Raw genomic sequence first — 23,302 nt, forward strand, 5'->3', positions numbered from 1 at the left:
GATTGTTTTTCCTTCTTTTTGTTAGCAAACGGGTCTTGGGAGGCATTAGCTACGGGCGTCTGTGGGCGTCTCTGAACTCATGGATACACTGGTCTCGCGGCATAGGAGGTAGTGTTTGGATAGAGGATTATCCTGTGCATAATCACTTGAACCTCGAGAAAAGATCATTCTTAATTCATTCTCATCCACTTCACGCAGTTTCGTTTGTGACTTCATAGGATGTCCTGTCGTCCTCAGTGATGTTATTCACTACCTCGGATTCCTCATGCTCTCCTGGATGAAGCTTGATTGAACAACAATTAACCCCCCATTGATATTCTCCTCGGACCCCGACCCAGTGGACAAATTCTTGACCCTGCCAGATCCAGCCGTGATACGATTTGTTAGTCCAATCTCGTCATCCGACTCCCCGCCCAACTTGCCGTCGCCCCCTCCCCCGCCAAAATTAAACCTTGACCCGCCGTACGTGAACAGGGCACCCGTACCATTTTGAGAGCTGCTGTTCTTTCCTCCGCTGGCGCTCTGCTTCGATTTCAATCGCCATGGTGCGCTGTTAGATGAGGGCCCTTCACCTCCGGCATTGCCACTGGAGTGGCCCAGGGAAGATGAGATTTTGTGGCGGACGAGGCGGCGGAGGGGCGCGAGGTGCGGGAGGCAGGCGGACACGATTGCGATCGAGGGTTCGATTGCGGACCAGATGAAGACGGGGCCCATTTGCCAGGTTATGTCGAGAGCGCGGGAGAAGGTTGAGAGGTGGGTTATGCGGACTATACTTGCTACGCAGACGCTGGAGGGGGGTTTTGGATTAGTATGGACCGTCTTGTAAGGGCATCGATTATCTCTGATATTGGGAATATGTGTACTGGTGGTGAGAGGGTGGGGGAGGAGAACATGGTCGTGTCTTACAAACTTCCCAGCAACATGATGCTACAAACAGCAGCCTTTTTCCTGCCCGACATTTGCAGCTTCAAGATCTGCGGGATGGGAATCAAGAGGACAATGATATCGTTGACCATGTTGATGATGGCGAGGGCGAGGTAGAAGCTATTGATGTCTATGCATCTCCCCTGTTCACCCACAAACTGGTTCCAGTAGAACGAGAGGGGGCGACACGCGTTGGCCATGGTGGTCCAGATGATGATGGGGTAGGCTATGGAGAGGACGTACCCTGCGATGAGGGAGAATTTGAAGGACGGGGAGGAGGCGGTGGAGAGGAGGAAGATGCGTTGGTAGAAGAGGAGAATGGAGATTTTGGTGGCGGCGCAGGCTGTGCCGTAGATGAAGGTGTAGGCGTAGAGGATCTGTGGTTTTGGGGAGTTAGTATGAACGTGAAGTTTAGAGTTCGCTGAGGGTTTGCATTTCTTCCGAGGAGGATATTGATTAGAATAGAATCAAGGAGGGGAAGCCTACTTTAAAGACTTGTGTTAGATCCTGAGGTGTGAATGACCAGACGTGATTTCCCGCACCGTAAGCTCCGCCTGCGATGCTCAAGCCGACGGTGGCGCCTACGAGGAGCTGTGATGATATATTATCAACATCGTGAGCCTATTCACAAAGTATCTCACATGGGAAAGTACTTGAGTAAGTTCTTACCAGTGAAAGAAGAATTGTCCAATCATCCGCCTTCAGGCTGTGACCTTGAAGAAACCTCGCCATCAGCCGGAGCACCACGGCCACGGAGGCTAGCACGGCTAGTATTATGACGGCGGCATTATTGCGAGCGACGCTGCTTTCTGAAATATCGAGATCATCTGGAGGTGGACCGAAGATGGCGATGATGTTGGGTTCAAGTTCCATTATCGATGACCAGAGAGATGTGACGGTGGTGTGAAGCAGGAAGGGGGGGACCGATATCACCACATTGCAGGAATGCAAGGAACTTTCATTTCCTTGGGCGACGTCCTCTACTCTGAGATCCTCGGAGTCTGCTTTTCTTCATGGGATCTCAAAAATGGGTCGAAGAATCGTTGCGGCACAGGTTGGTGTGCCAGGAGGTGCAAAAGGAAATATGATCCACGGTGGAGGAGTTGGACGTGTACCTTCGGATACCCTCCGACCAAGGTAAACCCGTGGTATTCTCAGATGCTCTGCGTACCTAATGATCTCCACCGTCATGCTTCCGTGCACCGTTGCATTCACGTTGGACCAACGGTCTAGTTTCGTCTGCACCCAAAGAGCGCAGGGCTCATAATGCTGTTGGTACTGGGCAGACAGGGCCCGAAATTCCGCATGGCCTGATGCTTCCCGTTCTGGCTCGCGAAAGAGCCAACAGTGTGGATCGTTTCTGATTTCTTCCGTTCAAGGATTATATGCACAGATGGGGAAGTTGTTGTTGGAGAGCATGTTTGCGTACTCCGCAATTCCCCTGGAGTCTTGACACTTCATCTTCGTTGGTGCGCGTCCCGCGCATGCAGGAACAGGAGTATAATGAGCGGGCGTTGATGGCAAACTCACTTTTCTGGTGAAGTGCCAAGTTCGCCACCGCTCAGCAAGACTTTGATATGACTGAATACCCTCGCAAAAAGCCATGTTTGCTTCAAAGCGCAAAATGGTGACTCTAAAATGAGATGGCGCAGGTATCTCTAGAAAGGGAAGACGGGCGAACGTGGCAAGCAAGGACCCGCTGATCCTGCCGCCCTTTACTTACGGGCCGTCTGACTGCTTTGTCTCGGGGAACCAAGGGTACGAGTCCCGCATACAAGGATTAGAATATCACATGCGACTTCCTCTCCATGGTCCACTTGTATTTGAATGACGGACATATCCAGCATGCTGACCGATGATGGAAGTCTTCGTAGCACGAGGATACCTATGGACCCGTATATAAGTTAGAGTATCAACTAAGTCCGCGTTAGATATCCTTGAGTCTTCGACTGGATTCCGAGCTTATGATTATCAAGGTCAAATGAGCCTTTTTTTCATGGCTCCTACTAGTGGAGTGAAGGAGGCCGATCCTGGTTCTTGTTGGAACCGGGGCCATGAAGGACAGAGCAGGGTCAATAGTCTATCTCACCCCGTTGAGGCAGGGAAGAGAGCACCAGCAGGTTTCTGTCTCTGGTACTAAGCCTCTGAAAGGAACATCTCAATGCAGGTCCCCTGAAGCCATTGCCTCCGTTGCTGGAGGATTGCAATATGATATGACCTGATTTGAATGTATGGATGCGGCGTGGTCAACATGCGTTGCATAGTGGTCTGGAGCGTACGGACAAAGACATAGCGATGGTCTACAAGGGTCAGATATAATTACAGTCGCCATTCTTGGATATTTTGCTACTAGAATGCCCTTCTGAGCTGAAGGCTTTTGCACCAAGTTCTCGCACATCAACAGCTATGGGCTCTTTGTCAGGCTTCACAGAGATCCCGGATCTCACGCCCCTCGAGCGTATCGGACCCAAAGGCTACCTTCGATATGTCTTCCCTTTCCAGCTCCCCGAAGATTACAACCTCGATCAAGCTGCTTCTATTCTGCGCGCAGGGTATGAAGCCGCGCAACAGCGTATCGCTGTTTTGGGGTGTGAAGCCGTCCCAAACCCAGATGCCAAGCAAGCCGGCGTCTTGAAGCTTCAGAAACTCCGTCATGGAGACATTGAAGGCATCACTGTCAAGGACCTTCGAGCTCCCGGTGCGTTCCCCATGACGTACTCGGAGCTCAAATCCAAGAACTTCCCAGTGGCTTCCTTTAATGCAGATAACATCTGCCGGCGCTCGGTATGGGCAACACCAGACGAAAGGCTGCCCGTATCTCTTCCGCAAGCCAACTTCATCCAAGGGGGCCTGATTCTATCCTGGTGCATCTTCCACATGTTTGGAGACGGGAAGACATTCCTGATCTGGACCAAGATCTGGGCAGAAGAGTGTCGCAGAGCCCAAGGCCTCGAGATCATAGACCCTTTCAAGCTGGATGAGGCGTTCCTCAGAGACCGTCAACGCATCATGAGCCCAACCGGCAAGAACCCGGGACGTGCTGAAGACCACCCAGAGTACACCATCATCCCCTTCACACCCGAGGGCATGCCGCCAAAGATCCTTTCCGAAGATCACCGCGGCCAAATCTTCTACTTCTCGCCCGAGGCCCTGGCCAGACTCAAGGCCGAAGCATCTCCAGAAAATGTAACGGAACCCACGAAGCAGAGATGGGTCTCCACCAACGACGCGCTCTCGGCGCTGCTCTGGCGTACCGTTATGGCGGTGCAGTCACCCCTCGAAACCCTCGAGGGCGACCCGGTGTCAGTCTTCAACATCGCCGTCGACGCTCGCCTGCGTACGGACCCGCCGGTGCACCCGGAGACTATGGGCTGCTTCCTCGGCTACGTGGCGGCTTCGGCGCCGATCCGCAAAATGCTCGGCTCGGCGTCCCTGGCTGACTTGGCGATTCTGGTTCGTCAGGCGTTGATTCGTGCCGATAGCCAGTTTGTCGATGATGTAGCTACGCTCATTGACACGGTGGAGGATGTGAACCGTATCATCCCTACGGCTCTCTTGGATGTGCCCGGTAACAACTGCATTCAGACATCATGGGTCAACTTCTCCCTGTATGACGTGCAGTGGGGACCGGTGCTGGGCGACACGATCCAGGCCGTTCGCGCGCCGCATGTTGGTGTGATCAACGGGTTGCAGGTCGTCATGCCTATTTTGCCGGACGGTGGGATGGAGATCCTTGTGGGTGTTGAGAAGAACTGCTTGGACAGGTTGTTGCATGAGCCATTGTGGATGAAATATGCAGAGACGAGGTGAATGGAAAACAGTAGTATCACTAGTTGGGTGTATAAATGAGTTATGTGACAGCCTGCGCCAGTTATTTCTAGCTTGACTAGTAGTGTTTTCTGCAGTACGGGTTGTCATATGGTGCGGTGGTCTACCCAAAATTTTCGATGATCTCACCCAATATGCACTTGTCTCAGATCAAGACTGTACCAGACTCAAGCAAAGTCCGGAAGCTCTTGTCGTCGAATCAAAGACAAGCGAAGTTTCCGTGTGAGAATTACATCAATCAGCTTTTACACGGCTCTTCTTCGTGAAATAGCCTCTCAATTCGAATATCCGCCGCAACTAGACGATACAGCTTTTAGACCGAAAGTTCGCTCGATCTCCATTCTTTAATATCCCTCGTTTTGACACGAGGACTAGTATTACATCCGGCTCATGCCACATAGATCCTCAACATCCCACCGGCCTCTCTGGTCTCCAAAGAAACTTTTCATTCTGTTAAAATGGATCAGGGACTTTTACCAAACTTAAATCGTAATGAGATTTACTGAAAATGTTTCGAAACGGGAAGAGTAAGGCCTGGGGTAAGTATACGGTCCTTCTGAGCCCTTTGCCTTTCTTTACCGGCATTCAGCTAGAAAAGCTCGCTGAAACTCGTCCGAGTCAGCTTGCTCAACTCCTATTTGTCCACACATTAGAACCAACGTGAGTGCGCCGGGTAAAGTATCTGAACCATATTCTGCTGTAGCCGTTTGAATGATAAAATCTTCTGTCATCAACGAATCGGATGGATTACTAACGCTTGGTGTTCGTCGTCTGAAGTTATACGAAGCATTTCGATTTGAGTGGATGAGAGGACTCAGACAAGACATGGATATGAACTCAGATTTGAGTTCACCGGGGTCCGAGATTGGTGCCGCATAAAGCTGTTGATGGCGATAAACTCAAAACCCCCTGATGGCCCCTCAACGGGCAATACCCATCGGCTCCCGCCCCCCAAAGCAGATATTAGAGATGAGGATGGCCTTTGGTCATGTCGATTGAAGGTCTTCACTGATTGTTGTCTTCATTCTCCGTGTAGCCTCGTTAGAGGATCTTCCAAGTCACTCGTTATTGTCACTCTTTTTAACCATGTTCAGCAAAACCATTGTGGCAGTTATCCTGCTGTTCGGAGGCGTTCAATCCCACCGGCACCATGGATTCCACAGCCACAGCGAAATGCGACGCTCGTTCATCCATAACGCAAGGGCAGATGGAGAAGCAGCGAGAGGAGGATCAGACAACGTTTTCGTGAAAATTTCTCACGACCGACCAATTCTAGTTCCGTCGAGAGCAGATCACCCACAGAAACCTGTCGGAGTCGATAACAACGACAAACCCATCCAAACCAACAAGTTCTACGCCAACTTCTTTGCCAACAACCAAGACAACGCGACATGGACTCACCCTTACTCCGTCTGGTGGTCTAACGATACCGTCAAACAGGGCCACGGCTTGTCTATCTCCCATACGGATCGGCGCAACTTTATCTACGGGCCTGGCGAGCCCGTCCAGTCTTTCGAGGATCCATTCTTTGACCAATCTATTGCGCTTTCGGCGCGGGAGCTGCAGAATGGAACGGTTTTGACTACGGACACATTGACAGCATTCTCCGCCAATGTCAACCTTGCGACAAGAAAAGGCGCCAAACCGATTGTCTCATTTCCCGTAGTTCAGGGCATGGCTTTCGTCACAGGTGTTTACAACGACGCCACCGTTCTCATTCAGTCTCAAAAGCACTTTTCAAACATCACCGACCTTCGTCTGAGTTCCAATGGACTTGGAGCCGCAGTGTATGGGTGGGATGCGCGGTTAGGCGATGGATCAAGCTGGTTGATTTACATCAACCCAACTTCCATGTCTGAGAGACCAACTCTTCGAATGACTGATAAAGGAACCATTTTGGGACCAAAGCAGTTCACAGGAACTGTTCAAGTCGCCAAAAATCCAGCAGGTAAAGCCGGTATCGACATCTTTAGCAAGGCTGCTGGAGCGTATCCAGTTGGCGCCACGCTGTCGGGCTCTGTCTCCGGCAAGACTGGAACTTACACCTTGGCGTGGGAAAAGAAGGGGATAAAGGAACGGTCACTTCTCATGTTTGCTCTGCCGCATCATGTCAAGTCATTTGACCAAAAGACAGCCAGGGGTCTGACGAACATCACCTTGGCGAGTACGACCAAGGGAATTGCCACGGCTACGCTTGCGGACGAGTTCACCATGGTGGAGCCCGAGCTCCCGACGGATATGGGTTTCGACCCTTGGTCGCCTCGTCTTGGATCAGTGGGGTCCGCGGGCTCAGCGGCAATCGTTTCCGAAGACGCCAAAGCCGCAATCATTAATGCAGCAAAGATCGAGCTTGCTCGGGACATTACAACCCTGACCAACTTGACGTCCAAGTATTACGCCGGAATCGCCTTTTCGGTTTACGCCAGGGCGATTTATGCTGTCAACAACATTGCCGGAGATACTTCATTCACAGCCAGCTCACTCACCAAGCTTGAGGCTGCGTTTGATCGGTATGTCAATAACCAGGAGCCGAACCCCCTATTCTACGATGACGTGTGGAAAGGCCTGGTCTCTTCTGGGTCGTACGGCAACAACGACTCTTCGATTGACTTTGGTAACACGTATTACAACGATCACAACTTTCACTACGGCTACTATGTGTATGCTGCTGCAATCATTGCCCACTTCAACCCCTCTTGGTTGACAAAGAATGACGGCCTCAACAAGATTTGGGTCAACAATTTGATTCGTGACTGGTCCAACCCATCTACCGAAGACCCTTTCTTTCCCTTCTCACGAAACTTCGACTGGTTTCATGGCCATAGCTGGGCCAGAGGTGTACTCGAAGCACCGGATGGCAAGGATCAGGAGTCCTCAGCGGAGGATGCTTTCTCGACGTACGCGATCAAGATGTGGGGCAAGGTTATCGGAGACGCCAAAATTGAGGGCCGAGGCAATCTCCAGCTTGCCGTGACGGCACGCAGTCTACAGTCGTACTTCCTCTTGGCGAGCGACAACGATGTGCAACCGCCCAACTTTATCGGAAACCGCGCCACAGGAATTCTCTGGGACAGGAAGATCAACCACACGACGTACTTTGGCGACGAAATTGCCTATATTCAGGGCATTCACATGCTGCCAATTGTGCCGAGCAGTGCGTATGTACGAAAGGCATCCTTTGTGAGAGAGGAATGGGATCAGTATTTTGCCGGCAATAAGTCGGGATCTCTCACTAGCGGCGGTTTTGCAGGCCATGTGTACGCCAACCTCGCGATTGCGGACAAGGCTGGTGCGGTTGAAAGTTATGAGTTCATGAGGAAGCAGACTCCTGACAGCCCCTACCTGAGCGGAGTGAGTTTGACGTGGAACCTCGCTTACACGGCGGCGCTGGGAGGCAGTTTGGGATCGAACTCCACGCTGAACTCAACAAGTCGGGCGGTCTGAAGTGAATGACCAGTTATTTTTCTTGAGGTGAAAGTTGGAGTGAGCTAGGTTTGAGTTTACGAGGCCATGTCTACGTCCTTGTACACAGGGAGGGCTTCGCGGAGTTGAGATGCGATTTGAACTGAGAAAGTCAGTCACATTCTCATGTAACAATGAAGTAGAGAAGATAGCAAGAGCTTGAAACCTACGTGCAATTTTCCATCTTCTTGAAATTCGTCCCGAAAGCATCTGAATCACCTCTCGTAACAGAGTCTTGGTGTCACGATCGTAATGCTTTCCTAGTAGAATTGCTGCTAAGCCGACCTTCTTGTATAGGATGACTGCAGTAAGAGGCATCCTGTCGAGTTTGAGAATGTCCGCAGTCTTCTCCATACGCATCAGATCATGAGCAATAGTAAGGGCCATTTCAAGAGCTGCGATGGACGATTCCTTGACAAATAAAGAAAGTTTTGGACCATTACACGCCAGCCTCTTTTCGTGAAGTTCTATCAGTGCCCTTTTCTCTATTAGCTGTGGCTCCTTGACTTTCTAAAGAATTACTTGCAAGAGATACAAAGTGACCACTGTGTACTGGTGCTCAAGCCGCTTCCAGCTTATGGTCAGGGTTTCTCGGATTTTCCTTTGTATCAGCATGTCGAGCTTCCACGATTCGTGATCAAGTAGTGTCTCAAGCTCGACGGACGGATCTCTGGTGCGCTGCATGACACTCTGCAGCGCATAGAGCGCCTGGATTTCGCTGGCGAAGACCCCGTAGGTCTGAACATCGTCTGCAGAAAATACAAGCGGCTGAAACGGGCCACTGATATCAAGGTCTTGAATCCATGCGTCATCCTCTCTAGGAAGCATCGCGCCGAGTCGAGCATCGCGAACAAGTGGTGCTCGTTCAGAGTTCCCAGTAGAATAAGTGTCAAGCCTATCGAGAAAGAATATAGCCCACCATACACGCATCTTCTCCTCATTGAACACCGTAGCAGGATTCAAAGATTGGTATAGGCCGGTTACATGGCCAAGACTGGCACATATCGCCAACGTGGCATACGCATCAGACACGAAGCCTCGACCCTGCTCGTATATGGCGAGTAGCAGGCCTGACTGGATGGTTTGCAAGTGACCCCTCGAATATTTCTGTAACAGTATGAATGCCAATTTGCAATTGTCATACAGCGACGGTAAGAGAGGTTCATTGTATGGCGCCAAAGCAGAGGGTATCACCGGGGTGATCAGCAAAATGTGTAAGATAAGACTAGCGAGCTCGGCAGATGGCGTGCTCTGTAATGACGCTGCTTGTCTTCTCAAGCCGAGTGGGTGAATGATTGGAATCCATTCGTGGATCGATCTCAAGTATCCATCAACTACCATCTCTATCCCAAGGTCGAGGACTTCTAGCGTGGCGAACAAGTGTGTTGTTAGCAAGTCGTCATGATCTTGGCGTGTTGCTAACTTTGGTCCTAGAAGAGAAGAAGAAATCAGATGTGCCTCCTTGCAGTAAGAGCCGTAGTGACATATGCTATTGTGACTATGTGGTATCAGTGGTTTGAACGCCTTGTAAGACAGACATGCTTGATACTTACTCTATGCACCGGCTACAAGCCGGTAGTAGCCGATCGCAACCCTTCTTCTTTGTCGAGCACAAATGACAGGCGTTCGAGGATAAATCACTTGTCGACATACTCGCTTTAGTACAGGGTCGAGTCATCTTGACAAGCAACAGATTGGAATGAGTTCGAGAGAAGTTTCGGAGGAGCCCGCAGGGCACTCCATAGCACGGGTGGTTCCTGGAGAGTCAGCTTGCTGACAAACTATTTCTGGTACTATGCTAAACTAGTCCGCCGCTAGTCCGCCGCTGACCCGCCACTTGCAGGGCTAAGACCGGGCCAACCCGCCGGAGTAGTGTCGGACAAGTGGTGTGCCAGGGCCTAGCAATGCTACGGTGCTCTTAAGGGGTTACAACATCGATCTCAAGATCAATTGACTGTCAGAACCACCTCTCGTGATGAATGCTAGGAGTCCTTACTAATTAGGAAGTGGTCACCATGATTCATGCCGATGGGGTTTCTGAAGACTCTGGGACCGGTGTCATAAATAGCCCAACTTCTTCTCACTCTTACCGACGTATTTCAGGCTGCACATCAACTTCATTAACTACATTGTCTGATATATCATTGCAATATTAAAGCATATCTCAATTCTACTATAATGGCACTTCCACAGAAGATTCGCGGCCCTTCCCTTTTCATCAGCCATGGAGCAGGCCCCCTCCCCCTTATCCACCCAGGCTTGGAGGATTTCCGGCAGCAAGTCGCCAAATTGGGTAGTAGGCTCAATGGAGTCAAAGGAATCATCCTACTTTCAGCGCATTGGGAAACCGATGAGCCCGAGATCACGGCTCATGCAGACCCTGGTCTCTACTTCGACTACGGAACTGTGGCCGCAGCCCAAGCCCTTGTTCCACCTGAGGCCTACGAGACCAGGTACCCCATCCTTGGAAACACAACATTAGCCGCGGAAATCAACCAACGCCTCCTGGATTGCGGCTTCAGACCGGTTCTCGACTATAAGAGAGGCTTGGACCACGGTGTCTTTGTCCCGCTCAAGATCATGCGGCCCAAGGCAGACATACCTGTTGTCCAGGTATCTGTTCTCAGTGGAAAGGACGAGGAGGAGGCCACAGACAAGAATCTGCGTCTAGGTCGCGCCTTGGAGTACTTCAAAGACTTCGGATACGCCATAATGGGGAGCGGCGGGTCGTACCACGACTTCATGACCATGAAAGACGTTCTCCAAGGTTCTGGCAAAATTCCCCCGGGGGCTGAGGAGTTTGAAAGCTACCTCGAATCTACGGCGGCAATTTCTGATGCAAAAACTCGCGAGGAGACTCTTAGGCGCTGGCGGGACACCCCGTCAAGCTATGTGGCTCACGTGAAAGCCGAGGCTGAGCATTTTTGGCCGTTCCTCGTTGCAGCTGGCAGTGGCGGGGACGTTTCTGGCCAGCAGATTCTCAAGCTTCTGTCTCAGGGCTTGCCTATGAGCTTCTACGAGTGGTGAGAAGTGACGATTGGTTAAGGGGAGGGGGGGATTTTCACCGGGTGGCAAATTAGGTCTGGGTGTTGGACGACTATGGCTGTGACGGCTGGATGCTATATGGATTGATACGTGGCCAAATAGTTTGCTTCGACATGGACTACGTACAATAAGAAAGACATTGGAATATTCCCGCACTACGGAGCTGCTACCCAAAAGGAAGATTGCCCTGCCGGCACGCGGTGGAAAGATTGCAGGGCCGTCTGTGGATGTTAGGGAACCCCAACAGTTGGTCTCGTGGTCCATCCACCGCATGGCTGGCCCAGAGCCTAAACCAGACGTGCATGCTCCTCCCCGGAGCAAACGTATTCACCCCTGCTAAGAGCCTGAAAGGCCACAAGCTATAGTGTCGGGCCCACAAAGGCTTTCTCGCGGCACTTCCATGATAGGTGTGCATAATGAAAATAATGGCCTGGCATGTTAGTAAAGGAGAGCGTCGGCAGGGGGCTTTGGCAAGAGAGGCCAAGGCACATTACGGCTAACTTGGCATATTCGCATCTTTAGGTTCAGTCTAACGTCACTCCATCTAGTGGTATCATTAAACATAAATAACTGTTGTACTAAACGGATGTCTTGAGTGTTGGTGGGTCTCTGTCCATGTGCCATGCGCCGTCGCTACAAACCACAAGCCCCCAGAACAAAAGAATTAAACAATACCCGCGCAGTCCTTGCCCTCGATTAAGAATCCCATCAACCAATCTCGACAGGCTTTGAACTGATGTAAAAGCCGTTTGACCTAGCCGGCGACTGAGGCGCCTCTGCCACCGCTGGTGCTAATCTTGCCGAGTCACGATTATATGCAGGAGGCTGTGATAACGCCATCTCCTGTAAATTATCAAGAGTCTTCTGATGCCGCTTGAGATATCTGCACCATGTAACGGCGCAGACCACGCAAGTGATACCAATGACGCTAACGCCGACTCCGATACCAGCCTGCGCTCCGACGGGTAGACCACCACCACCACCAGAAGACTCAGCGCTGCTGCTCTGGCTGGCAGTGGAAGTCGGTGTGCCAGCAGACACAGTCTGTCCATTGCTGACAGTCGTTTGTTGGATCGAGGTTTCTGCTGAAGATGCAAATGAAAGGGCTTGAGTGCTTGTTGGGAGCTCGGAGGTTGAAATGAAATCTGCAGTTGTGGATGTTAACAACGGCAGGGTTACTTTGGGAATCTCGGGCTCGTCGGTGATGTTGAAGTATGCCGAGGACATTTGTTGGAAGTCGAAGTTTCCCTGATGAGACGGATCGCCTTCGAATAGCCATAGAAAGAAGACATTCGACGAACCCAAGTCAAACTTGTTCGTCGCGACTGTCCACGTAAGCTCTTTGACGGGCCCTGTGCCATCCTCTGAAGTTCCTGTTAGCGAGACCAGCAAGACTCATTCTCTCTGTTTGACTGACGGATGGAAAACAAGATGTCTCCGACGCTCGCGGAATCGCCAACTAGAGATTGTTGCCAAAGTGCTATTGTGTAGTTTTTGAACTTTGTGTTGTAGGAGATTTTCTTTGTTTCTCCGATCCTCCACGTTTCTCTCTTCTGAACGGGGCTGAAGAACTGTGCATAGAGGCAAGGAAATAAGAAAAATGACAGTATGACTGCAAAGAACATCTTGAAAGACTGTTTGTTGTTGCGGAATGGTCAAGTCGAAGTGGCGTTGACTCGACCACGAGCGTGATATCGCTTCCTTAATATCAGACTTAGATCGAAGGCTGGCTGTTGACAGCGAATGCTGCGCCCGACCTGGCGCTGTGGTTCGGAGGCCCACTGGCGTGTTCCAAACCCTTGTCAAGATTCCAACACTTATCTGCTGGACTCTTAACTTCCAACAGCCTGCCTGCTACTCTGTCCCTACTTCACTGTCAAAATCTTGAAGTAGTCTAGGTCACTTTCTCAAGGGCCTGCTTCAGGCTGGCTCGGCTGGGTACGGTAGCCCGCCAGTCACTGATTGCTCTCCATTTTTGCCGCCTAGGCTGCATGCATGGACCCCTTGTATGTTTTTCTACTCCGTGAAGTCTTGACCTGCGTTGGTGTAGATCATCAGGAAGACTTGACACATGACTACTTGAAAACCTCCATATCAAGAGACTCTAGGAACGCGGTCTATAGAATACGAAGACCGAAGTCCTAGGAAAAGGCTTTTGCACCCTCAATCAGCAAGACCACGGTGATATTCCGTATTATCCCCTCGACAGTGATGTTTGCTCTCGGCCGAGACAGGGTCTACCCCTGACCCTGCGATGTGGCTTTTTTGGCCAGTCGTGCCAGTCAAGGGCGTCGAGAAAAGGGCCAATCATAGCGTGTGAATTATTGCCGCCCAATTTCTTACCGCCCGCCTTCTTGCCGCCGTCATTGAGGGCTCAGCGCGGACTTACGGAACAAAACACGAACCAACCGCCTCGTATGACCAAGGTGCTGTGATGCGTGGTGCATTTGAAGTCCCAAACAACGCCAAGCCCTTTCTGAAAAGCAAATCAGCTTCAAGCGTTCTCCGGACTGCTCCCCTTTCTCCCATCCCAATATCTGCTACTTCGGGTCCGGATGTGCGATGAACGCCTGGAACAAAGTTGTCTGCGTGCAGGGCTGAGAGCATAGCCCGTAAAATTGAAGGAAGATCTTCTGCCCTCTCTGAATCTAATCAGTCAGTAAGCAACCAGGTGCATGCTGGTCTTTCCTTTGGGGGTTGGCTGAAAACTGCATTGTGCCCCCTCCCGCCCATCCCGCCGCCTGCCGATGTTTTTAATTAGACAACCCACCATGCAGTCGAATACGGTTTGGCTTGCCAGCTGATTGTCCTCTTTCTTTCATAAGACTTGTCCCCCGTCAGTCTCACTCCGCTTGTTGGCTGTTTTCAAGACTCTCCTTTGCAAATTTCTGGCGTTCTCCTCCTTTCCTAATGCACAAAACGAGTAGGATGGCTTTTCTACCTATCAGGCCAACCTCCAAGAGGGATCTGTGCATCATCGCAGCAGTCTTTGTCACTGTTGTGTTATTCCTGCATAACCCATTTCCAGACCATATCCCACGGCCGGGTGGCACAGCTTCAAAAGTCTCGTCAACTGGTTTGATGAGCGCGATCCAAAACAGCACATTAGGCGTGAGTCCTCTCCCAGCGCTGGTTGGGAGTAACACAATCTCACGATGCTGTGCCTGTAGTTTGAAAAGATTTTCGTCGTCGGCCTTCCAAGCCGGACAGATCGCAGAGATGGCATGATTCTGCAAGCCGCGCTGAGTGAGATTGAAATCAATTTTGTGGATGGTGTGCCTGGCAACACCGTAGTCGACAAGGCGATACCAAAAACGAGCGAGCACGATCGCTTGCATGATGGCGCCATAGGCTGTTGGCGTGGCCACATGACTGCGCTCGAGGAGTGAGTCGAGTCCTTGCTAACTATACAATACTCAGTCCACTGACCTTATTCCTAAGAATCGTCCGTCATAACCTGTCTTCAGCTCTTATTCTCGAAGACGATGTCGACTGGGACATCAGAATCAGAAAGCAGTTGCACGACTTTGCTCTCTCAGCTCAAACCCTGACTCAGCCCCTTCCCGATGGACCTGCAACTTATGCGGACCCAACATACCCGAGGCCGGTCGAGAACTCGCCAGAGGTGGTTCCGGATATTCCTTTTGATTATCTTCCAGCTACTGTGGCACCAAAAACATCACCGTACGGAGACGACTGGGACCTGCTCTGGATCGGCCACTGCGGAATGCACTTCCCATTCCGAGACAATAAGAGTATACCTAAAGCTCGCATCATCCGCTCCAATGACGTAACTGTCGCCCCCAAGAAGAACCTATGGACGTTCAACATCCCATTCACTTTGAAAGAGACGTATCCGGAGCATACGCGGGCATATCACCATGCCCAAGAGGGCGTTTGCACACTAGGATATGCGATTAGCCAAAGGGGAGCAAGGAAGCTCCTGCATGAGGTGGCTTTGAAGGATGTCAGCGATGCATACGATATTCTCTTGAGGTTCTTTTGCGAGGGCGCCAAGGGCCGAAAACCACACAACTGTTTGACGACACAGCCGGCGCTATTCCACCATCACCGACCGGCCGGCCCCAACAGTGCGATGAGCGACATTGGGAACCACGGTGATGGCTTTAGAGAGGTCAGCATGACCGATATGGTGAGATGGAGTGTGCGATTGAATGCTGATGCGCTTCTCGAAGGGAGGACGGATTTTGTTGACCAATACCCTGATGACAAATGAGTTAAGATACCAGAGTCTTTGATGCTAGGTGGCTAGACTACGATTTAGAGTATGCTGTGCCAAGAACATGTATGATTGATTGAGAAAGCAGTTGTCAATGTCTTTTTGCTCCCCAGAATTTTGACTTGAATGTCTTAGGCAGCCTATCTCGGGCTTGTAAGACCATCGGAATGCGGCTCTACTCTTGTAATGATGAGATGGGGTCAGTGAAAACAACTCCTGGCAACATTGAGTTCCTTGTACCTTCATGGCCACTAATATACAACTCTGGGCCTTTGAATATGCTTAAAAATGTCTGCAGGTAATTCCTATTAGCACTAAGTCCTACCGCTTGGACACCTCTGCCCTTTAAATACATTCTTCAACTCCCGGGTTTGCTGCAGATATGATTAGAGATTAGAGGATTGTTCTGTACAAGAAGAATAGCTTCCATCCCAGGCTGTGAGACGGTGACGTCGACGGATTGTTCTCCATCTCTTCAGAGGAAGACAGCGTGGACATCTAATCGTACATCAAAGTAGGCATAGAGCTGAGAATTGAAGTATCAGCATCACTCCGACGAACATCAAGCGCCCGGCAGAGAGGGCTGGAGCGAGAGAGTGGTTAAAGATAATGCAGTATTATGGGTATTTCTCAAGATTCAAGTAGAAGAGAGACGGACTCGAGTTGCAGCTCTAGGGAAGAAAAAGAATACAGGCCATACATGTGCAGGTGTTCATCGTGAGGGGAGCGACTTCAGCCAGCTGATGAATCATGAAGCTTGAGTGATAGTGTCAGAATTGCGGTTCAATCGGTACAAAGTTTGGCACATATGATTCAAAAGTCCATCGTTCAATCTGTTCCGCGCCTGCCTTCGTCAATTTTGATGCGAAGTGGAAATTTATGTCAGTCTACACAAAATATTACGCCCCCTACGATAGTCAGAAAATTCGCTTACTGTCAAATCGATTACTTCTGGTAGATGTTTTGTTCTGTCTTCAGAAAAAGCAGAGTCCCTTTATTTTAAAATTCGATTCCTTGATTACAAGTACAGTTTCTGAAAAAGAATATGCAGCGACTGATGACCATTTCAGATTGAAACTATGTGCCTCAATGGCTGGCTGCCTGCTTTGGGCAACTCTGTGTACTCTTACTTTGGCAAAAAAGATTTGATTCCAAAAGATAGACGTCTTTGAGGAACAACTGTTTTCTGACACAAAGAATCTTCTTTACCGCTTGGAGACAATGATCGCCTCTGATCTAGTTTGTGGAACCATCGGGGCGACAACACGAGAAGGATTGCATGACGTCCCCACTAAGTGCCGTCAGCCTCCGTGTCTAGGCAACATAACAGCTCGTATTTCACCGCTGAATCTGCAGCCCTGTTTAGCCTGACAATTGCCGCCTCTATGCCTCATTCTAGTGCGATCTAAGGGTTCAAATGCACAGCAATGATGTCACAATATATCTGCCATTGGCCGTCTCTTCTTTATGATTTTCAAACACGGTTTTTGCATTCTGATTCTGTTTGATTACTGACAATTCTCACCAACGATTCAAGCCGCACGGAAGAGGAAGTTCTCCATGTTTTACTAGGCAGAAGTTTAGCGAAAGAAATGTCCTCCCTGACCGACTACCCGAGAAACCTGATGGATTGGGACTTCGGTTCTAGCGTGGGTCGCTCAACTGGCCTAGGACAAGGTATGATCGCGCAACGGCTGAAATGTTTCCTGCAGCCCCTTGTCTATGCCGCCCAAAGGTCGACGGAAACTATGACGGCACGGACGGTAAGTGAGGGCCGAACCAAACGAACCACTAAACTGCAAGGAACGAGGTCCAGACCTGCAGCTACTCGGGGTTGCCAATGCTGTTGCCCTGAGTATTTAAAAGCAGTGCGATAGACCGATCGCCCCGGAATCCGATGAGCCAGGCCACTCTCGTTTTTGCCAGAACCAGTTACCATCGAATTTGAACTGTTTGATCCGACTAGTAATACCTGACTCTTCCCACCAAAATCTTAAAATGCAGCTCTCCACCATTCTCGGCGCCTCTTTCGTCGCCGCGGCTTCAGCTGCCCTCCCTCCCATCAACTTGGGCTACCTCAGCTACCCTCACGGGAATCTCTTCGTCGCGTGGTCCCCCTTCACTCCCACAACGACGCAAGAGGTCACTGAGGTCTGCGACACCCGCGGCGCCGTAAAGGGCACCGCGACATGGACCGCGATCCGCGCTTATAACACATACGTCTTCAAGCCCATCTGCCGCAACCCTTTCAACGTCACTGACGCTGTGACAAACACCACATACTACAACTTGGAGCTGGCATGTGTGGACGACAACATTCCCTTGTACGCCAACCCCGAGGTTACCGCCGTCGTCGACACGAAGACGAACAAGACGGTGGAGACTTGCGTCCCCGTCTCGCTGAATGGCGAGTCTACATACGGAGGTTGCAGCGATCACTTCAGTGGTGTTTCGTACTCATTTGCCTGCTCCGCTTAATATGGATTGGTGTCCAATGAAAAATGGCCTTTTTGGAATGACTTTGGAAGGACGCATTAGCATTATTGCATGGGTACGGACTTTGATAAATCGAGGATTCAATTTGGCTCGTGGCGTCCTCGAAGAGGTTCTTACAATTTATTAATGAAGGCATGAGAGCGCATACATCCATATAATTTAGACACACAACACTCTTCCCAAGAAGAGTCACTTTTCAGATGATACTTGAAGCTGTTTCGAGATGAATGATCGACTTTGGTCATGTTAGGTACCTCTGCATCATCGAAAGAGAATAAACGACAAGACGAAAGGTAGTTGAAGATGATGAAGGCACTTTTACTCTGTGATATCTGATTGGTACATGTATCTAACGCTTATCGGTGGGAATTGACAATAGTTAAAATCCAGAATTGAGTAGACAGCTGGGACCATACCTGTCGTGCCTTCTCTGAATCTCTTGTGAATCATCCAGTGTGCACGATAGAGTAGATCCGCTGCTTCTCTGCATGTTCCAATACTTCAAAATACAGTCACCGAGTAATGCTTACGCAATCTTGAACCACTGACCAAACGCCCCTGAAGGATCAAACTTCTTCTTTAAGGTCTTGAGTCTATCCAAGCTTGAGCCGTAGATAGCTTGCAGCTCCTCATCCCCGTGAGCAAAGTTAATGTATCTGAAATATTCGTTAATTGACCGCAACGACAGTAGAGAAATACTGATTGAATATTTAACCTACGTCGGGTTCACGGTGGCACTCGAAGAGAAGCTCCAGATATCTCGGACTTTGGCCCCAAATTCCAGAGCTTGAGTATCGAGGCTAGCGTCCTCATACCACGGGATGACAATCGCCTGTGCGAACGCTTCTTGGCGGAGCTCATCTTGCATAGCTGCGGACCCAGAAGGAACTGACTTTGCCGTAGTCAGGTTGTATCTCTCGATCAACACAGCTGAATTCTGTGCGCCTGTCTGTTTTTGGAAGTCGGTGTATAGAGTCCAGATCTCAGGCCATGTTTCCGACTTCATGTTGTTGATGGTCGTGCTGTATGCCGGTTTGCGTCCTCCGCGGGCGCAGAAGTTGTCGTTGGCCGCGTTCCATTGTTGGTAAGGAGTAACCACGCTGGAGTTGGTCAGGGGTCCGAGGTTGTACAGAGGCGCAAAGGCGGTGCGGCCAGCTTCTTCGGTTCCCTGGCGTAGGAAGCCAGTGACAAGAACCGTTGGCGAATTCGAAGAGTCGCCGGAATTTGTCAGCACCAGGTAGACGACTTGTTCCGGAAGCAACGGAAGATCTTGGATAGTCTGAGCCACATCGGCGATCTTTGAGGAGTCAAAGGTCAGAGACATGATCCAAGATGTACGACTTGCTGTCGCCCACGCATTTACTGTCGCGGAAGTGACGATGCCGAAGTTGGGTGCTGCGCCCCTCAGAGCCCAGTAAAGATCTGGGTTAGATGAGCTTGAAACTGTCAGAGCCTCTCCGGTGGCAGTGATTACGCGCATAGACAAGATGTTGTCAACGGCAAAGCCGTGTTCCCCCATGATGTTGCCATATCCACCGCCCAGGGCTGCCCCAAGAGCGCCGACGCAATTGCAATTGCCTGTTTGGACCAAGACACCGGCAGCGTCAGCAGCAGCAACGACATCGCCAATGAGCGCTCCTCCACCAACCGTAGCTGTTTTCTTGTCGGTACTGATATTAACCTGGTTGAAACCGGCGAGATTGATCAAGACGCCATTGCTGCCCAGGTTGAATTGTTTGGTCGCCCAACCATTGCCGCCATTCTGGGGGAGGAAAGCGATGTTATTTGTCGAACAGTACTTGACCTGTATGGCAGATAAACATTAGCATAAATGTGCACAGTATTGAGTGATCTGATTTGGCCGAGAACATCGGTGAACCTACCACAGCACTCAAATCCTTCTCGGATGTCGCATTGACAATGACTGATGGCAAAGGTACATCGAAGTCACTCCAACGTTCTCGAACTTCGACGGCCACGGAGGAAGTCGAGACAAGGTTTTGCAAATCCTCGGCTACGGAACGGGCGTTGATGCTAATGGCAGCAGATGCTACCATTGAGATGAGTTGCAGACCGACAATTAGGGACCGCATGGTGTCGTCCGGGGGTAGCAGTGGCAGGTGATCGTCGGCGAGAAGCTGTGATAGCCAAGAAGCTCGTGCATGGACAACCGCAGAGCAGGACAAGATTCTTTAAGGGTCTGCGAACGTGCGCGAGTTCATGTCTGCGTCTACATGTATGATGTAGGATGCAATGGGACTCCCAGCCACATGACCCCCTTGGATCCACGCGTCAAATCCTGGATCGTTATAGAAGAGGCATATGCCGACAAATTCTCCCGGTTACCATGGTATGCAGCTGCGTTGGTGTTGGACGTTGCCAGGTCGCATAGTCTTGGTAGGGATCAAACGGACATGAGGTTCTCCATCTTGGTCAGGGTCTACACCGTGCCACCATCAAAGGGGGGAAGAGGAGAGAGAGAGGGGCAAATCCTCTCCAGACCCTCCATCCCCAATGTGACCGTCGCATCTCGGAGCTTGCGGCCACTATTAACGAGCGGACTTCTGGGCGAATATTACCATCATACGACAAGGGCGCTGGAATTCCATTGCAGAAAAAGACGCAGGCGTTCCCATCCTTGGCAAAAGATTACGGAATCCCAACCGCGACATGGTCGTGTCCGGTTACCCTGGCATTGCAGGTGGAGCTTGTTGCTGGGTTCGACCTTGTCTTGCGGGACATACGATATCAAACGGGTCCGCTGCACCGATTGTCGAAAGAGAAAAACCCCCTTGGCGAGAAAATCATCCCCTCTTTGCCCCCGCTGACCCGTCCTGTGGAGGTTGTGGATGGAGAGGTTATTTGGACATCTAAAGCACACCAAGAATTGTGCTTTGGTCAGGTCCGTAAGTCCTCGGCAGGGCGGCGCCGCTGCTCTCCGAAGCGCAATCTTAGCAATTTGCTAGGGTTACGTATGATTCTCGAAGCCACGCGGCTTATTGATTAACAAAGTCCTGCAACTGACGATCAAATTTGAGACTTGTGGTTGTGTGACATTTGATAGGGAAATCGCCGTTTGCAAGTTGGTTCGGATACCATTGATTAGGTCAAGAATTGAGAAGAAAAGACAAGTGCCACAGTCTAGCTCAGATCTGGAGTTTCGATAGCAGTCGGCAAAAGTACAAATGAGGTATCATCAAGGAAACAATCAAGAATCGATCTCATTAGAACTATGAACGACTGTCACAAAATCAACGCTCATACATATCTCTTCCTCAAATTAGTCCTCCTGCTCATAATCCAACACCATTGGTCCTTAAGTTGGCAGTACTCGAGCTGTCGGAAGGCTCAATCGTCTGATGAATCGTCGTCTCTCTCAGAATCTCTCGTCCTTCTGGGGAGCCTGAGCGCGTCTTGTCGTCGTTTCGAATCATTTCCAATTCATCGAGCTCTTCATATGGCGTTCTGGGTGTTCTCATACTGTTCTTCCCACCAATACGTCGTGATGATCCGTACTCGTAAGAATCGTTTCCTGTCGTAATGGGCTTGGGGAAGAAATGCACCCAGATTGGCCGGAGTGTTGGGAGACAAGCGCAAACAATGGCCAGCGACAATTCAATGTTGGTCCAGAAGAAAACGGGGGCGGTGTAATCTTATGTCATCGTCAGAGAAGGAGCTGGAGTTGATCAGTCCAAGTGTGACTTACAGATGACATCGTTAGGATGCTTGACATATTCTTCGGCGATAGCAAAAGTAGCTACCACTCTCGTGACACTCACGGCACAGACGCTACATTTTTGTCAGCAACATTTTTCCTTCCCAACGACATTGGAAAACTTACGCAGCGCCAAGCCCTAGCATTGCGATGACTGCAAGTTTCTTCTTGAGGGGCATCTGGACTTTGAGAACCATCGCGACAGGTAGTACGAGGATGACAAAGTCGGCAATGACGTCGGTGAATAGAAGCGCGAGGAACATCGGTACCGTCTGAACACACGAGTTGCCATAGTAGGGCTCGATGAACACCGTGATGGGGAAACAAGTAAAGAGATGGGAGAAGAAGAAGCTGACCGTCCATCCGATCACAAAGGCTAGTACCCCAAAGACGACGTAGCGAAACCTTTGGCTTGGGAAGAGGGTGTAATACAACACGAGAATAGATGATTTGACGAGCCCTAAGCCCAGGATTGAAATCATGTTAAGTGCAAACTTTGTCTGATGTGCGAAAAGCTTGTTAGCTATGTGCCAGATGCGACGCCGGCGAGCTGGAGAGACAAAGTCACCTCTTCGAAGAATATCAACCCCGGATCATCCATAATTGGGGAGCCGTCGGGGAACGTGGGCTGATGTTGTCCCAAATGACCGTGAATTGCAGCTTGCCTTCGCGTCAGTTCCTTCTTCTTGCTAAGTGATCATGGAAATTCCAGACATACTAGCTAGTTGCAGAGTACAGCAGGTGATTGATACCAGCTGTTCAAAGGAGACACCGGTCAGCATTTGATATCATCTAACCAATGGCTCCAAGCTCCATCTGTAGACTTACCAGCGCTGCTCCGGTTAGGTAGTCGTCCCACGCAAACCTTTTGACGAGTAGCTTCGCCCAGACGCGAAGTCCATAAAATACTGTGGGAATGACCATAAACCCAATTGCCAGGCCGATCATCTGACCCTTGGTGTAGTCATGGTTCATCGTCACCATGCTGGGCGACTTGAGACCGTTTGCGCGATGTCAAAAACACAAACTTCTGCCGAATTTCGATCGCCGCCGCCGCAAGATGGTCGGGAAAAGTTGAGGCTGCAAGCAAGGAGCGCGTATTCAATCTGCACAGCAGGCAGTCCAAATGCGGGAATGTCACTGGAGATGCTGAGAGATATGTATCACAAAGATCTGAGGGGTCATCCTGTTCATGATGATAGCGGAGGTGCAGTGAAGAAAGTGCAGATTGTCACAGTCGCCTTCCCGCGAGAGACAACCTTTTCCCTTCCATCGAGTGCTGGCGTAGCATGTGGCACTAATCGCGTTACAATGGTAGTAGTACTACCATGATAAAACAGGATAGCATTCAAGCACTCAGGGCAGTGCCGCAGGGGGTAGGAAGTTATCTGCCACTGATAAAACTCAAGGTTCTCTCAGGCGGGAGCGCGTCCTTGATCACAGCAAGAACTGGTTATCATGCCCTGTGTTTCGGACGACCCGAGTCAGGTTCCTTGTCCCCAATTACCCCGGTGAGCGTGGTCAAAGGCCGCGACGTTGCAATGCGAATTCTTGAAGCCCCACTCGTTCCCTTGTTTAGAGGCACGGCGAGT

The 23,302-nt window shown here is 50.5% G+C and overlaps 11 protein-coding genes across 11 annotated transcripts; 5 read left to right on the forward strand and 6 right to left on the reverse strand.

Moving 5' to 3' along the window:
* Positions 1–249: 249 nt before the first annotated feature.
* Positions 250–1,797, reverse strand: CTAM01_11638 (uncharacterized protein; the record flags this gene model as incomplete). Its single annotated transcript, XM_060527649.1, has 4 exons — positions 250–787; positions 907–1,301; positions 1,411–1,515; positions 1,594–1,797. 4 exons carry the CDS (start codon positions 1,795–1,797, stop codon positions 250–252), a joined length of 1,242 nt encoding a protein of 413 aa, XP_060377690.1.
* Positions 1,798–3,330: 1,533 nt separating this feature from the next.
* On the forward strand, positions 3,331–4,734 carry CTAM01_11639 (uncharacterized protein; the record flags this gene model as incomplete). Its single annotated transcript, XM_060527650.1, has 1 exon — positions 3,331–4,734. One exon carries the CDS (start codon positions 3,331–3,333, stop codon positions 4,732–4,734), a length of 1,404 nt encoding a protein of 467 aa, XP_060377691.1.
* A 1,104-nt stretch (positions 4,735–5,838) lies between these two features.
* Positions 5,839–8,196, forward strand: CTAM01_11640 (glycosyl hydrolase family 81; the record flags this gene model as incomplete). The annotated part of the gene is made up of 1 exon (XM_060527651.1): positions 5,839–8,196. One exon carries the CDS (start codon positions 5,839–5,841, stop codon positions 8,194–8,196), a length of 2,358 nt encoding a protein of 785 aa, XP_060377692.1.
* Positions 8,197–8,252: 56 nt separating this feature from the next.
* On the reverse strand, positions 8,253–9,042 carry CTAM01_11641 (uncharacterized protein; the record flags this gene model as incomplete). The annotated part of the gene is made up of 3 exons (XM_060527652.1): positions 8,253–8,317; positions 8,385–8,692; positions 8,750–9,042. The coding sequence occupies 3 exons, from the start codon at positions 9,040–9,042 to the stop codon at positions 8,253–8,255; spliced, it is 666 nt and encodes a 221-aa protein (XP_060377693.1).
* Positions 9,043–10,392: 1,350 nt separating this feature from the next.
* On the forward strand, positions 10,393–11,241 carry CTAM01_11642 (uncharacterized protein; the record flags this gene model as incomplete). Its single annotated transcript, XM_060527653.1, has 1 exon — positions 10,393–11,241. One exon carries the CDS (start codon positions 10,393–10,395, stop codon positions 11,239–11,241), a length of 849 nt encoding a protein of 282 aa, XP_060377694.1.
* Positions 11,242–11,425: 184 nt separating this feature from the next.
* Positions 11,426–11,674, reverse strand: CTAM01_11643 (uncharacterized protein; the record flags this gene model as incomplete). Its single annotated transcript, XM_060527654.1, has 1 exon — positions 11,426–11,674. The coding sequence occupies one exon, from the start codon at positions 11,672–11,674 to the stop codon at positions 11,426–11,428; it is 249 nt and encodes an 82-aa protein (XP_060377695.1).
* A 293-nt stretch (positions 11,675–11,967) lies between these two features.
* Positions 11,968–12,884, reverse strand: CTAM01_11644 (uncharacterized protein; the record flags this gene model as incomplete). The annotated part of the gene is made up of 2 exons (XM_060527655.1): positions 11,968–12,623; positions 12,677–12,884. The coding sequence occupies 2 exons, from the start codon at positions 12,882–12,884 to the stop codon at positions 11,968–11,970; spliced, it is 864 nt and encodes a 287-aa protein (XP_060377696.1).
* A 1,285-nt stretch (positions 12,885–14,169) lies between these two features.
* Positions 14,170–15,496, forward strand: CTAM01_11645 (uncharacterized protein; the record flags this gene model as incomplete). Its single annotated transcript, XM_060527656.1, has 3 exons — positions 14,170–14,370; positions 14,430–14,644; positions 14,701–15,496. 3 exons carry the CDS (start codon positions 14,170–14,172, stop codon positions 15,494–15,496), a joined length of 1,212 nt encoding a protein of 403 aa, XP_060377697.1.
* Positions 15,497–17,497: 2,001 nt separating this feature from the next.
* On the forward strand, positions 17,498–17,977 carry CTAM01_11646 (uncharacterized protein; the record flags this gene model as incomplete). The annotated part of the gene is made up of 1 exon (XM_060527657.1): positions 17,498–17,977. One exon carries the CDS (start codon positions 17,498–17,500, stop codon positions 17,975–17,977), a length of 480 nt encoding a protein of 159 aa, XP_060377698.1.
* Positions 17,978–18,521: 544 nt separating this feature from the next.
* CTAM01_11647 (FAD binding domain-containing protein) lies at positions 18,522–20,088 on the reverse strand (the record flags this gene model as incomplete). The annotated part of the gene is made up of 3 exons (XM_060527658.1): positions 18,522–18,651; positions 18,715–19,799; positions 19,879–20,088. The coding sequence occupies 3 exons, from the start codon at positions 20,086–20,088 to the stop codon at positions 18,522–18,524; spliced, it is 1,425 nt and encodes a 474-aa protein (XP_060377699.1).
* Positions 20,089–21,288: 1,200 nt separating this feature from the next.
* On the reverse strand, positions 21,289–22,694 carry CTAM01_11648 (uncharacterized protein; the record flags this gene model as incomplete). The annotated part of the gene is made up of 6 exons (XM_060527659.1): positions 21,289–21,647; positions 21,702–21,784; positions 21,837–22,210; positions 22,279–22,370; positions 22,429–22,465; positions 22,539–22,694. 6 exons carry the CDS (start codon positions 22,692–22,694, stop codon positions 21,289–21,291), a joined length of 1,101 nt encoding a protein of 366 aa, XP_060377700.1.
* Between the last annotated feature and the right edge of the window lie 608 nt (positions 22,695–23,302).

The sequence above is a fragment of the Colletotrichum tamarilloi genome, assembly GCF_030869305.1.
Source record: "Colletotrichum tamarilloi strain Tom-12 chromosome Unknown Scaffold_65.1, whole genome shotgun sequence".
NCBI classification, from domain to species: Eukaryota; Fungi; Ascomycota; class Sordariomycetes; order Glomerellales; family Glomerellaceae; genus Colletotrichum; species Colletotrichum tamarilloi.